Source organism: Mchenga conophoros, linkage group LG3 (genome assembly GCF_057382185.1).
Source record: "Mchenga conophoros isolate Kocher_MC1m ecotype Shallow Benthic linkage group LG3, M_conophoros_male_GT1.1, whole genome shotgun sequence".
Lineage (NCBI taxonomy): Eukaryota > Metazoa > Chordata > Actinopteri > Cichliformes > Cichlidae > Mchenga > Mchenga conophoros.
Genome location: NC_140528.1, coordinates 28,741,503 through 28,756,464, shown reverse-complemented (window position 1 = coordinate 28,756,464; position 14,962 = coordinate 28,741,503). Strand labels below are relative to the sequence as shown.

General features: G+C 41.1%; 1 protein-coding gene across 1 annotated transcript; it reads right to left on the bottom strand.

Moving 5' to 3' along the window:
- Positions 1 to 175: 175 nt before the first annotated feature.
- On the bottom strand, positions 176 to 6,741 carry LOC146578001 (uncharacterized). The gene is made up of 6 exons (XM_085256837.1): positions 6,615 to 6,741; positions 6,310 to 6,351; positions 2,569 to 2,823; positions 2,245 to 2,481; positions 1,949 to 2,161; positions 176 to 1,871 (listed from the first exon to the last, which is right to left on the bottom strand). Exons 1-6 carry the CDS (start codon positions 6,700 to 6,702, stop codon positions 1,795 to 1,797), a joined length of 912 nt encoding a protein of 303 aa, XP_085112963.1. The 5' UTR covers positions 6,703 to 6,741; the 3' UTR covers positions 176 to 1,794.
- Positions 6,742 to 14,962: the final 8,221 nt, after the last annotated feature.

Sequence of the window (14,962 nt, the reverse complement as noted above, 5' to 3'; positions counted from 1 at the left end):
TAAACTCTGAATGGAACATTTAAATGAAAAAAAAAAACTTTACAAAAGAGGAAGTGATGTCACAGACGTCACAGAGCAGTGTGATGTTGACTCATGTCATTGCATGCTGACCTTTGATGACTTTTGTTTAGCTCCTGTGCCCTTAAAACCATTAACTATGAAATAATCACCAGAAAAAAACGTTTTTTTATTGAATGTTTATTGAACCTTCTGACGAAACATAAAAAACAGAACTTAAAAATGTAACATTCTTTTGCTTATGTGAGTTTTAATTTGTATCACATTTGCTGCATCCAGCAGGTTATTGTGTAAAATATAAAATGACGATGTAGAAGTGTGAAAAACTCACGCATCAAATATGAGACACTTGGAGTTAAAGTTATTATTTTGCTTTTCTTCAATCTGCTATTTGCTGACATGTTCAAATAATTTGTTGGTTAGTAAAGAAACAAGTTGATAAATAATGAAGTGAGATTAGGACACAGTTTGGTGCTTTCTGTCATCAAACAGGGCTGAGGAGGAAAACCAGCTCAGAGAGTTTGAAGGTTCTTCAATGACACAGTAGAAGAAGAGCTGTGAGGCCACAGTAAAGTTTCAGAACTGAACTAACTCTGTCAGAGCTTCCACAAACACTGATCAACACACTTATTAAACCTCCTGTCATCTAACCCTCGTTTTTGCTGAGTTCTCCCTGTTTTACCTTTTGGAATCTGAATTTGTTTTTTATAAATCCAAATTTGAGCCGACACACTGGACATCTCAAAAAAACTCAAAAACACAAAGTTCCTCTTCAGGGATGAAAGTAAAAAACTGTAATTTGGAATCTTAATGGAATACAATCTGGTTTAATTTTATCGTTTTATCCATGGAACTGAAAATTCATGGATCTGAGCGTTGAAATATCATTTTTTTAAAGAGGTCGTGCACACTGCTGGATTGACTGTATTTAGTTAGCCGTGGCAGAAACCTGGGATTGGTAATAAATATGATAATCTCCTAAAACTACATGGCTTTTTTCTCCTGCTGATTAAAATAAAACCTTAACAAAGCTGAAGAACTCAAAGTGCATCAACCGTTTCTTTCACCATCATTCTGTAAAACGCCGGCAAACGCTCCCAGTGTTTGATACCATTTATCCCAGTGTTTCCCTACCACTGTGGCGCAGCACATAGGTGTGCCCTGAGAAATGATCAGGTGTGCCGTGGACGATTATCTGGTTCCACCTGATTAGTCCTCGAAGTAATCGAGTAACGGGTGGAACAATTACATTCTCTTCCACTAGAGGGCAGTACAACTACCAGCTCTATTTAAATGAGTTGCCAACTGGCAGTAAAACAATCGGACCTGGTTCTGGAGAAAACTCAAATGCAGATGAAGGTCCTAGCAGGAGTAGTAGTCAGAAGAAAGTACAACAGGTACACTGGGGACAAACCGAGCCGATACCACTGTACCTGGTGTGCAGGGAAAAACTATCAATATACTTTCTGTGATATTTTTGTTGGTGGTGTGATTTTTCTAATGTGAAATATGTGCCGTGGCTCCCAAAGGTTGGGAACCAGTGGTAAATAAATGAAATGCAGTAAATAACTTGAGAGAGGTGCACAGAGATTTCAATGTTTGAAGATGCTAACAATGTCAAACAAAGCTTTCATCCAATAATTCAGTAATTCATCAGTAGTTTGAGGGTTATTGATCGATCAGTGAACAGATCAGGTTCTGATTGAGAAACTCAGAGTGAGGACTTCAGAGTTTTCAGCTTTAGAAACATTTAATTCTATCAGAGGATCCGTCCGCTCAAACATAATGCTCAGTGGTGTCATCATGCTCGTCAACATCCAATGGCATCTCCATGGAGACATCATGTTTGTTACCTGTGGGCAGAGTGGAGAAATCAGGACAGTGCTGACGTGATCAAAGTGTTTCTGTGAGTATCTGCCTGAGTTTGTACCTGAGCTCCTGCTGCAGCAGATGGACAGGAGCAGGATGGTGCAGATGCAGGACGGGCAGAAGGCCAACAGGTGGCAGACGACTCTGATCCAAGACACAGAGGGAGAAGAAGGGGAGGAAGAGTTGGTGAGAGGAGGAAGAGTGGACAGAGAAGAACTGGCCTCAGAAACTGGAGGTGGAGGGACGGACTTTCTGAGAGTATTTATAGGAGACCCTGCAGGACACATGATGAAACAGGTTAATGAGTCAGCTCAGCAGGTCAGGTCTTTAAACACAGAGTTATGTCAGTGTTCTGACCTCGGACCCTCAGAAAGCTCTGAGGAGATGATCCAAATGTGTTAGAAGCGCACCAGTAGAGACCTTCATCAGAGTGCCTGACATTAGGGATAACGTGTTCTGCTTTAGACCCAAGGAGACGTCCATTCATGAAGAAAAAAGATGGAACTGTTTCACCACTCTTCTTCTTGCATTGCAGAGTAACATCACTTCCTGGTCTCACAGGAAGTGCAGGGATCTCCAGGATCACACCTTTTTCTGAATAGCAGGTAAACAGAGACAGACTTCCACCATCAGATTGGAGTCACACAGAGACAGAGACACAGCTGGAACATCTCACTGTACCTGAAACACTGATGGACACTTCATCGCTCTGCTGTCCAGATGAGCTTTCACACCAGAAGGTTCCACCGTAGGACGAGTTACGATCCAAAACGCACAAACTTCCACTCATCTCAGCTGCTCCACAGTCCTCAGTGGGTCCTCCGCTGGTCATCTTCACTGTCCATCCATCAGCTGTCTGTCCATCATCAACACAACTCAGAGACACTGAAGATCCACTGAAGACCTGCTGAAGGTTTGGACTGACAGACAGAGACACTGGAGGACAGACAGACAGATAATCACCACCAAAGAGGAGAGGACCAGCGTCACGATGATCATCAAACTTCACACCGACCTGCATCAAAACCAGAATCCAAATGTGCAGCCAGCTCACATGGGCATGGTTGCCATGGTAATTTGAATTTGACAGGATGCAGACCAATTAACTCTTTACTTGGCATGACTGACTACAACTGATAGGTGGGGGATGGTAACTATGGAGATGCCAGGGGAAAAAGAAGAAACCCAAAGAGTAGGTTCATGGATGTCTTGAAGGAGGACGTGCAGAGGGTTGGTGTGACCGAGGAGGATGTTGTGATAGGATGAGATGGAGGCAGATGACCTCCTGTGGAACCAGCTAAAGCAGCAGCCAATAGAAGACGAAGAAGACTGCCACTTATTTCAAAGTTCTCATCCAGAAATTTGGCTTGCCCTCTAAGGAACATCCTTGAAACCTGGGAGACCTACAAAACGTTTACCCTGATTTTAAGGGAGAGGTGGACCACCATCATATCCCTTTATAAATAAGGATAACAAAGAATCCACTTAAGGAAAAACTTTTATTTCTATCTTCTTTGTCTATTTAGTTGGCAAAACTGAATTTCTGTTGAGGTGATGTTGTTTTCACATACTGCTGTTTAGTATTTGGTTTGTTCTGAATAAATATCCATGTAGCTTGCCATCACCAGTGTGTGAATGTAATGGGTGGATGACTGGATATGTAAAGCGCTTTGGGGTCCTTAGGGACTAGTAAAGCGCTATATAAATACAGGCCATTTACCATCCATTTATTTCACAGTGAACCAATGAGGATGCTTACACCAGCTGTCAGTGATCAAAAAACCAGGGCACATCATGGACAGGTTGGCAGTCCATAACAGAGACATCACTGTCAGTTAATCTAACAAGACTCAAACTCTTGACCTTCGTGGTGTTTGGTGATGATGCCAAACCTCCACGACCATGCCAACTGTCAGAATACCATTCTGCTTAGTGTGTGTATTAGTTAGAGTGTGTATTAGTTAGTGTGTGTATTAGTTAGTGCTGTATAAGGCAGGGTGCTGGAAAGGAGAGTCCGTCCACTAGTCGAGCCATTGCTATGGATCATTAGATCCTCATAAAACCGTTACAAGACCTTGGTCCTCATAGCTGGCAATAAGTGGAACTCGTTCCCAGTGGGTGTTGGACTCTGCCAGGGCTGCCCTTTGTCACAGATTCTGTTGGTTTGGGAATCTGACCAGGATGCCTCCAGAGCATCTCCTGGGTGTTCCTGGCATGTCCACATCTCACCCAGGAACACTATACTACTGTTACCATTGTATCTCCTGCCACTTGGTGTGATCTTCTGAAAACATGAAATTTCATTTCATCTATATGCTGATGATTGCCAGCTTGATCTACCTTTCAATCACTCTGATAGCTCATCGATTGGACTCCTGCTTGTCTTAGCAAAGTTAAATCATGGATTTAAATGTTTTACATTTTTATGAACAAACAGTGGAAGCAATTTTATTCAGTCCCAATCGTTCTTCTGGTATCCCAAATGTTCACTTTGCTGCTCTGAGCCCTCGCTTGAAGAGCTCTGTTACTAATCTTGGGGTAAAAATCGACACTGCACTTAGTTTTGATGGCCACATAAATGGGGTGGTGAAATCTTCATTCTATCACGTCAGATCGAAGCTAAAGCCCTTTCTGTCCAGGCATGAACTTGGAAACTGTCATCCATGCTTTGTCACCTCACGCTTCGAATACTCCAACTCCCTTTTAATGGGGGTTGGCCAAGCCACTCTGTCATGCCTGCAACTGGTGCAGCACGGTTTTTACCTCATTTAGTTCAAAATATAGTGACAAATGTACCAACACACATACAGTATGGCTCAGTTAACCAGAGATTGAACTAAAGTGTGTCAATACAAATAACCTCTGTGGCCATTAATGTTTCGACAGTTAGTATTAAAGACTATAAATCTGTAAATCATCAATTATAACTGTCAAAAATGTGTATGTGTCATCAGCATAAGAGTGGAAGAGCTTTGTTTAAGAACTTTTAAAGACCATTAAAAATCAGTACAATCAGTACGTAGTTTTGAGGCACAGGCAGATTTTAAAGGACCACACATGCCTCTGACACATCGTCAGATATTCGTATTCTGAGTTTGAGTCAAAGCTAAATGTAAATAAAATAACTTAATTTTTTCTTTTGCAATTATTGTGCAAATGTATTCTAAATCAGCAAAGAATCAGTCTGCAGGAAATTGTTCTCTGACAGCCACACCTTGGAGAAAACTCATTTCCGTCGTTTGCATCCACAATCTTATTCTTTCGGTCAAAGTCAGAGTTTGTGAGAATGGGTGAGGGTAGGGATGCAGATCGACTGATAAATCAACGGCTCTCTCTTCACCATGACGGACCGGCATCTGTCAGTGTCTGCATCACTGCAGTCGCACTAATTCATGCAGGAAAGTTTCTTTATTTTTGTGTCTGAGAATTTTATGTTTAATGTACAGTACGATTCAGTCACTATGTGTCTTTTGCAATGTGATATTTTTATTAAGTATCTTGAAAAGTATTTGATATATGAAGTTAAAAATCCTTATTTAAGGTCCGTGTTATGTGACAGGGAATGACTGACCGTGCCTGCGTAAACTTATTAACAAAATGTTTGCTAATTTTAATCATCTCTGTCTTAACACTGTTGATATTTATAAATTTGGACTTTTTCCTACGAACCATTTATTATACGTACGTCATAATACAAAAAGTAAAAGCCAGGATGTTTTATGCTTAACCCTTATTAGCAAAAATATCAGATTATATTGTGAATAAGGCTGGATGTGTTGTTCTTTAATGCATCTGTGAACGATCGTGATACGTGGAAACAAGGGTGATGACAGACGGATATTTACTCTGGTAAATTATCCACAAAATCTACAACTTACTGTAAGTCTGTGACTACAGGGTCAATGAGGGACCTCTTCAAAGGGCTTTCCTTAAGATTAAGACTGGCGAACAGTTTATTTTAAAGACTTTAAGCAGTAAAAATGTATTAATGGAAAAAGTACAGCTGGTGGAGAACATTGTGCATAAGGCCATTCACAACCAATGAAAAAGGCCATATTTAAAAAGATTTATAACTTATATGAAGAACTAGAATTTTAGGGCACTTCCAAAAGAATGAATAACTCCGTAAAAATGAGTAATGTTGGAAACATGTAACTGCTCTGTATTACATGTAACTGCTCTGTTTTACATGTAACTGCTCTGTATTACATGTAACTGCTCTGTATTACATGTAACTGAGTGGGATTACATGTAACTGCTCTGTATTACATGTAACTGAGTGGGATTACTGCTGTTAGACAAACATTTAGTATTGGCTCAGTTTATATGAAACGCACTCTGTTCTGTCACAGAGATCTGAATACTGGGAATGACTGCAGACTGTCTCCTGAAATCATAAATATAAACTTAGAAAAGACTCACCTGCAGAAACAGTCGGTGCAGACAGCAGCAGCACACACACACCTGCAACAGGAGGGCAGAGGTCACTGAGGGTCAGAGGTCAATGAAAGCTCAGTTCAGAAATGATGCTGTTTTAGGATTTTTATGTTCCTCGACTGAAGGAAAACCAGAACCAAGAACCTCATCCCGACTCTGAGCAGAACAGGTACTGAGCTCATGTGCCTGCAGATACTCAGGTGATACATCAGTGGAAGCGTCCCTGATGCACTCATGCAGACGTGCTGTCTGAGCGCGTGTTGGATGAAGCTGTAAGGATGTTCACTCACCCTGGAGCAGACAGACGGACGCAGTCTTCATGTCTGAGTGACGACTGAGAGTCTGAAGCCTGAGCAGCAGAGATGCTTTCAGCTTCATCACTTCCCTGTTACACGCTCAACACTTCCCTCTGCTCCACGCTTTCACTACTCGTCTGACTGAGCTCAGTCAGAACGCACCTGCACAAAATCAGGCATCAAGTGAAGAATCCCTCTGTTACACCAACATCACAAGTTCATTATTAAATGATCTTTTTTCCATGTAATCCTGCATCTTAATTATAACAAGTGACCTCCTCCTGGTGTGTGGTACAGATCCTGTCTGCCAAATGGAGACATTATTCAACGTTATTGACACAGGACCAAATCACAACAACAGTCGCCTCAAGGTGCTTTATATTGTAAGGTAGCTCCTACAGTAATACATACAGAGAAAACCCAACAATCATATGACCCCCTATGAGCAGCACTTTGGTGACAGTGGGAACAAAAAGCTCCATTTTAACAGGAAGAAACCTCCAGCAGAACCAGGCTCGGGGAGGGGCGGCCATGACCGGTTGGGGTGAGATCACACTTTAAAGTGTCACTAGTCCATCATAAATCATGCTGACAGCGTCACAGATCTGAAGAGAAACCTACAAAACAGCAGCATGTGGCCTCACCTGTGCTTCATCATAGCCACAGTCAGAGACAGGATCACTGAATCAGCAGAAATGTCTGGAAACTCACCTTAATCCTGAACCTTTCCACCTTTAACGCCACCATCGCCCTGAACTGGGCTGGAATATTAACGGGGATAAAATAAAAACCTACAATAACCTGGTTGCATTCAGGTGAAGGTGTTTCTCAAACTCTGCAGAAGCACCTTCAGATTTTTGCCCATGTTTGCAGTAACATTGCAGCTCTATGAGCGCCCTCACCTCTGTCAGTGCGCCCCAGGGCAGCTGTGGCTACAATGTAGCTGCTATCGCCAGTGTGTGAATGTGTGTGTGACTGAATGTAGTGTGAAGCGCTTCGGGGTCCTATGGACTAGACAAGCGCTATACAAATGCAGGCCATTTACCATTTACCTCATCAGGTCACCCCACAGGTTTCAGATGGATCATCTAAAACTTTCACCTTCTTCTGGTGTTTCCTGCTTTTGTTTAGTGGATGTCTGCTCTGGGTCACTGTTGGACTGACAGGTTAGCTGAAGGTGTTCAGATATTCATTGTGGATTTAAATATATGCCCATTTGCTCTGCAGCGTCAGACTTTGGTCCTGCACAGTGCTGCGACTCTCAGTTTGTGTTTTTATCCTGCACGTCTCTACATGATGCTCCTGAAACTGTTTCTGTTTCTTTTCCTGCTTCATCTTTTTCCTTAAAAGGTGTCGGGATGGCGAGCCGTGACTGATGATGGGAAGTGATGAACTTTCAGTCTGTGTTGGTCGGGTCTGATTTAGAGGCGGGTGGATTGATCCAGATATAAATTGTAGTCGATCAATGCTTTGTTTCTGTGTTCAATATGTAGCCCACAGAATTGTGTTGCTTTTGTTTGTGATGGGGGGAACATGAAGTATGTAAAATGTGTTTGTGTGCTGAGTCTCTTTTGTTTACAGCCTGTAACACATTTAGGCAGGAAGCTTACTGGTATGTTTGACTGTGTTACTCATTACTGTGGAAAGTCACAGTCACAGTGGGTTAGTGGTCATTAAATGTTTCACACCGATTTAAACCCAGTGGGGGTATTCCCCCCCCCAAAGAGGGACAAAAGGACCCCCTGATGGTCCTTTTGTCTTAACTTAATCATCATCTCGGCTCCTCTGACGACCTGTCTGCTGCTGAAAGGCAGTGGGGAGAGGGGACACTTGGGCAGTGCATTTATCGCAGCATATAATGTGTTTCCTGGATACACTGCTGCTTTTTCAGCATTCAAAGACTGATGGCACCGTGTCAGAGCTGGCTATGAATTTCAGACAGATCAGGCCTTAACGAAAAAGTTATCAATCGTTCTTTTCATCTTTTCTTATTACCCACAGCTACATCCACTCTCTCAGGCCTAGGCTGCTCACTAGGGCTGAGTATCATCACTGATTTCTATCATCCATTCGATTCCGGTTTTCAAAGTCCCGGTTTGATTCAACTTAGCCTCAGACAGTCAGAAATATTATAATTCTGATCATTTATCAGTACTGATACATGTGAGACTTCATCAGCATTGTGAACATCACAGCAGATGCCTTTGTGTGAAAGTAACTGAGAATAAAACAGAAAAACATGAAGGAGATTTTCCTGGTCTGGCTTTTTATAGCAGATAACCTTAAAATATTCTGCAATAATCTGCAATTTTGCACAATTTTAAGAAGTTTAAATTTCTTCAGTATTGAACAGCAGAAATGAGGCTTTCTTGTCCGAGGTCATTTAAGTGAAAAAAGAAAAAGACAGCGCTGTAAACAACGGTAGACTGGTGGGTAATAAGCAGAGATGGGCAGTAATGCGTTACTGTAATCTGATTACTTTTTTCAAGTAACGAGTAAAGTAAGGGATTACTATTGCAAAAACAGTAATTAGATTACCGTTACTTTCCCGTAGGAACGCTGCGTTACTGCGTTACTAAAACCGTGATTTTTTTTTGCGAGAATGTCTCACGACAGTGACGTAAGCGAGTGCGACGTTAGTGACAACAGCTGTGTGCAGATCAACAATGGATCACATATCGATTGTGGGAGAGAGTATGAGCGTGCAGCGTTTAAAGCGTGGAAGTACTGACCTTACTTTGAGTTTGATTCCATAAAAAGTGACAAAAACATTAGTGTCCGCTGTGCGTGGGAAGAAAACTTCTTTTACAGCGAAAAAAAACCCCTAAACTTCCAAACAAGCACCGAGTAGCTCCGCCTACCCCACTCCTGCTTTACAGGTGAAAATAGAGCAACAGGACCGCTGAGTCTTTGACTTTATTTATTTTCTGCTGTGTTTTACTTGCATCTATTTGAAAGACTGAGTGTAAACACAAAAAATATTTTATTTTATGAGCTGGAATGTGCAGAAAATAGGTTTCAATGTTAAACTGATTTATTCAAGTCAGAGAATGTTGCATGTAATTAAATGTTTTGCTTGATGCATAAAGTTAAAAGATTAAAACTGATAAAACCAGTTAAAAAAAGAGACTTTTCCATTTCATTACATTTTGTATGATGGATTATGCAGAAAAAGTAGAATTGGGCTGAAAGATCTATTTATCACCTGTTCAGGTTGTAAATTGTGTTTTTAAAAAGTAACTAAGTAACTAAGTAATTAATTACTTTCGAAAATAAGTAATCAGTAAAGTAACTTTTTTGGGGAAGTGATCAGTAATTAGTTACTGATTACTTTTTTCAAGTAACTTGACCAACACTGGTAATAAGTGAATGAATAATGCAGAAAACAAAGTTTTGAGACTGGAAACATTTGACCTTAGAACTGAAGAAGCTTCTCGGATGAGAGGTGAAACGTCTTCAAGCGACTTAAAGAAGTCCAGACGCTTTTCTTTCCAAGCTCCTTAGACTACGATGACCTGGATGACTGGGAACCTTCACAGACATATGGTTTGTTTTGGTTCTTAGCGAGTTAGTGCTGATCAGGTATTACAGGCGGCAGCATGGTGTAATGGTTTTTTGTTTAACTCCAGCTGAGGGATATAAATTGCTGATCGTTTCACCTGTGCACATTGTTTTAATCAGTTTTAAACTTGTGTTTTTCTCCTTATGGTCACTTCAGGCCTCCACACAGAAATAGATTCTGGTTTCGATGTCAGGACTAATTTAGTGGTGTATCATGACATCTGACCAACAGTTTAAGTCATTTAAGTTTAAATTAGTTTGACCACAGATTGTCATTTGATGCTTTTTAGGGCCCAGAACTGTTCTTTGACTTTTTTTCTAAAATTATTTTAGCACAAATTGTGATTAGAAAACGTTTCAGGTAGAGATGGACCGATCCGATATTACGTATCGGTCCGATACTGACCTAAATTACTGGATCGGATATCGGAGAAAAATAAAAAATGTAATCCGATCCATTAAATATCACGAAAGCACCTCACAAAACTTGCAACACGCCGTAACTCACCTCAGAACGTTAGCACGTCGGAGCAGTATGCATCACGTGATAGAGCAGCTGTGGCATGCGGGACCTGTCGGTGGTCTGGATAGCATGTGGAGCTTCGCTAGCAACCCGGCATTTCATCTCCGACAAAGTTATCCCGAGAGAAGTAAAGCAAGTGTGTAAGTCCATCTCTGAATGTTTGTAAAGCATTCCTGCGTTAAGCTTAACAAACGATATATGGAGCGACTGCCTCTCGCTCTCCGGCTGCTACTTCAATCATGAAACTGCTTAATGATCAGCTGATCGGCTTTTCTGTCGCGAGTCCCTGTCTCTAGTTTGCTTTTGGCCCACTTTGCACCAGAAAGAGGAAACCAGCGGCTGAACAACAGCAGCACGTTTAAGCTTGATCAGCTGTTGTTAGAATGTATTTAATATTACTTTCTACACCAGGATCTTTTTCTACGTAGCTGACGGCTGGTAACTGTGCAGGGGCGGATCTAGCAAAGTTTAGCCAGGGGGCCGATAGGGCATTAACAGGGAAAAGGGGGCACAAAGACATACTTTTCTTTCTTATTCTCATTTAAAATGTCTAGCTTTTAATAAATAATTATCTGACACCCAAAGTTTTAATTTGATGTAAAATGAATAGAAGTCAATTACTGTATATAGTGACTATTAAGTCTAATATATATATACCCTAGTAAGCTATAGTACTTTTTCCTTTGGGAAGGTACCATCTGTGCAGTCTGCAATTTTGTTGAAGAAAGATGTTGAATCTATTTAATATTTCTTGAAAAATAATTGATTTCTGTGCATTTTTTTTCACACTGCATCAAATTAAGGTTGATTACGTCGATTAAGCATCATGAGGTGGAGCGTGAGGGGTGGTTCCCTATTTTTTATTTATTTATTTTTGTTGTTGCTGGGAGTTGGAACCCTATTAGTTAGGTTGCTTAATATTTACGCTAAGTACTCTTTAAAATACCAGAATAGGGAGGATGGTGTAGGTTTAAGTTTATTAGATTGATCAGTATTGCTGAACTATGAAATATTTTTTTTGCATACAGGTATAACAGAATAGCTTTAGTGTAGTTGTTGTTTTAAACTTGAGTATGAACTTATACAAAATGCAGCAAGATATTTAAAAAAACAGTTTTGTTGATTAAAAAACACTATATCGGATTCATATCGGTATCGGCAGATATCCAAATTTATGATATCGGTATCGGACATAAAAAAGTGGTATCGTGCCATCTCTAGTTTCATAGTTTCAGGTTAGTTTGTGTATTCATCCAAAGAACTGCTGTGTGAACTTTAATAGCTGTTTAAAAGTCAAACACAGCAACAGGTGGTGATGACATTACAAGTACAACATAAGTCCAAAGACACAGAAGTTACAAAGCTACACAAACAGAATTAGTGTAACAGTCAGAGAGCCGATCGCTTAATGTGGGCGTTTCATTAAAGACAAAACAGCAGATGATCTGAAGGACAAAGAGTTCCTGAGAAGGACACAAACAGCAGAGCTGATCTTATCACGACTCCCACGTACAGCTCAGTCCTACCAAGGTGGAAAATGCTTTCACGTTTTCTGTTTGACTGCACATGAAAAGTTGTTTTTAATCCTGCTTCAGCCTCAGCAGCTCTGAGAGGTGAGCGCAGAGACAAACAGACAGACACTTTGTGTTTGTACGCACAAACATGACCACAGCTGTGAGATCGCCAGACTGTCAACATTTACTGACACAGTGAGATGCTTCAGCTGAGGCTTTGTGGTCTGCTGAAATCGGCTCTCGCGAGGACGTGCATCCAGGCCAGAGGTCCCTCAGCATCCGCCACCTGAAAGAGCCACTTCCGTAAACAAAGCCAAACCTTATAAACAGTACCTTTGCACAAAGACTGAAACTCACACCACTGAAGGAGCAACGGGCTGTGAGTTTATGATCATTAATATGCAAACTGTCTCGACCAATGATTAAAGACCAGCTAAGACTGAAGAAGTCACTTGGATGAGTGATGAAACGTTTCTCCCACTGTGTCCACATGAACAGAATCAACCTGTTTGGATACATACAGAAGGCAATTACATCTCCCAAAAACCTAAGTCTGGGTAAAATCTCCTTTTTAATGCTGCTGATATATTTGAGGCTTTGCTGCAGAATGACGTCACAGTCTGTTTCAGTGAGTCACCATGAACCAGTCAGGCATAAGCTTATGACTACTGACACCTAACACTGATTATCTCTACATCATGGGACCTGTTAGTGTCATGGTTGGACGGCCCCCGCCAGCAGCGTGTCCCCCTGTTACTTCCTGTCCTTCAGCTCCACTGTCTGGGATGATCAACTCACCTGTGGGTAACTGCATGATCAGCTGCTCTCTACTTAAGTTGGAGGAGGACACTAATTGGACGCCTGATTGTAAACAGGAAACAGTTGGTGGAAAAACCTTTTCTCCATCTGTGATTGTGTGGACTCATTATTTTTCCTTTACATTAATAAGATGACTTTAGCTTTAGCTTTGTTCGGTTTAGTCTTGACTTTAGTTCTTTCCAGTGTCTCTTGAGTTTATCTGTGTTTCTAGTACTTGGTGTGTTGTTTGATGTAAGGTCTCTCTCTGTGTCGGTGACACTTTTATTTAACTGTGTTCATCGTAGACTGAACTTTATGCTGCTGTAACACAAACATTTCCCCTGTGTTATCAATAAAGTATCTGTCTCTGATAAGCTTTCAAATTGAGGAGATCAAGTATAAGAATATGACCTAGCCACCTGTCAGGTACCTGCCACATGTTAATCAGCCATGATGGTTCTGTTTAAACAGGTGCTGACTGGGTAACGTGTCACACACTGAGCCAGCACACAGGAACAAGGAGGCTGTGATGGTGCTTTTCTGATTAAGTTCATCTGTCTCTTTATAATTCTGTGACGCAGACACGATCTCACTCAGGTCCCTGAGATCTGATCATGTGTTCATCACAGCTCCACCTGTCATTGCACAATCACCTCCATCACTGATGTGTGTGCTCACACTCTGCTGCCACCTAGTGTCTGTGTGTGGGTGTTACAGCCGGCTGTCCTCACAGCTGGCTGTAACACCCACCTGTTGTAACAACAAACCCACGGTGGGTGTGTTGGTGGGTGGATGTTATACCTTCAGCCTCATCATGGTGTTATTTCTGTACATCAGCTGATTCTGGTCATTTTTAAAAGAGTTCAACAAACTGTTTCCAGCTTTGCTGCATCTGAAACAGGCTGAAGCAGGTCAGCCCTGTCTACTCTGACCTCACTTAGTCAGCTGACGTCTGCAGAATGAAGAAGCTGATGTTTAAATGAGGTTTTCCCTGAATATGTCCTGATAGCATTGATGTGACTCACCTCTCATCACCTCTCTGCTTACAGCACCTGACCAAGGCCTGAAGTTCAAGCTGTTTTACATTTTTCACATTCATACTGATCATAAACAGGCGTGTTCATCACAGCAGAATAATCTCTGTGATTCTGGATTAGACATCAGGGATTATTTGTCTTTGGTCACTTTGTTTATCAGGCCTCTCGACATTAATATGGTCATTACTTACACCTTCATTCTTGCTGCACTGGTACCATCCAATGGAGGCTCTGCCCTTTATTCACCCGTTGCCATGGTGACCCATAGGCAAGTCTCCATGTGTGTCCCAGTATCAGACCCTCACTGTGAAACTCTTTATAATACGCCTCACAGCTGATCCCTTGTAATTAACAGGAGTATGTGCTATTTACCTGCAGACACTCACAGGTAGCACACCTGTAGAGTCAGTCAGGTGTTACAGGTAACACAGAAATACTGATATTGTCAGTAGTGTGTGTTTTTATGGTAACTGTGGAACAAAGTAAACGTCTCCGTGTTACATGTCAGTATGCTTGTCAGGGCTGTGAACAGGGGCTCCTTTCCTGCAACATACTTCCTGTTTGATCAGGAAATATTCAGTATTATTATAATATATTATATATTATTCAATAATCTATAATGTAATATCCAAATTAGAGTGAGTTATGTTTGTCAATATTGTGTTAGTAACATATTAATGTCGGTCCAGCATCAGCACTAATATGATTAACTAAAACTGATTTGGCTGCAGTTTTTAATAAATCTGGTTTTTGAAAAATGATAAAGATGGAAAATCATTTTAGAAAGTGACAATCAGGGCCCACCTCTGTGACCTGAAGCTGTAAGCATTCATGTTGGAGGTCACACTGTTGTTGCAGTGTTAGTTATTTATGATATTATTGCAGTGTTGGTGATTTAATATCTGAAGT

Bases quoted from the DNA above. Each gene is read 5' to 3' on its own strand.
- LOC146578001 (XM_085256837.1), bottom strand. From the start codon at position 6,702: ATGAAGCTGAAAGCATCTCTGCTGCTCAGGCTTCAGACTCTCAGTCGT. The intron at 2,482-2,568 runs GTACAGTGAGAT...CCTGCTATTCAG, and splicing joins AGTGTCCATCAGTGTTTCAG to AAAAAGGTGTGATCCTGGAG. The intron at 2,162-2,244 runs GTCAGAACACTG...TGTGTCCTGCAG, and splicing joins GAGCTTTCTGAGGGTCCGAG to GGTCTCCTATAAATACTCTC.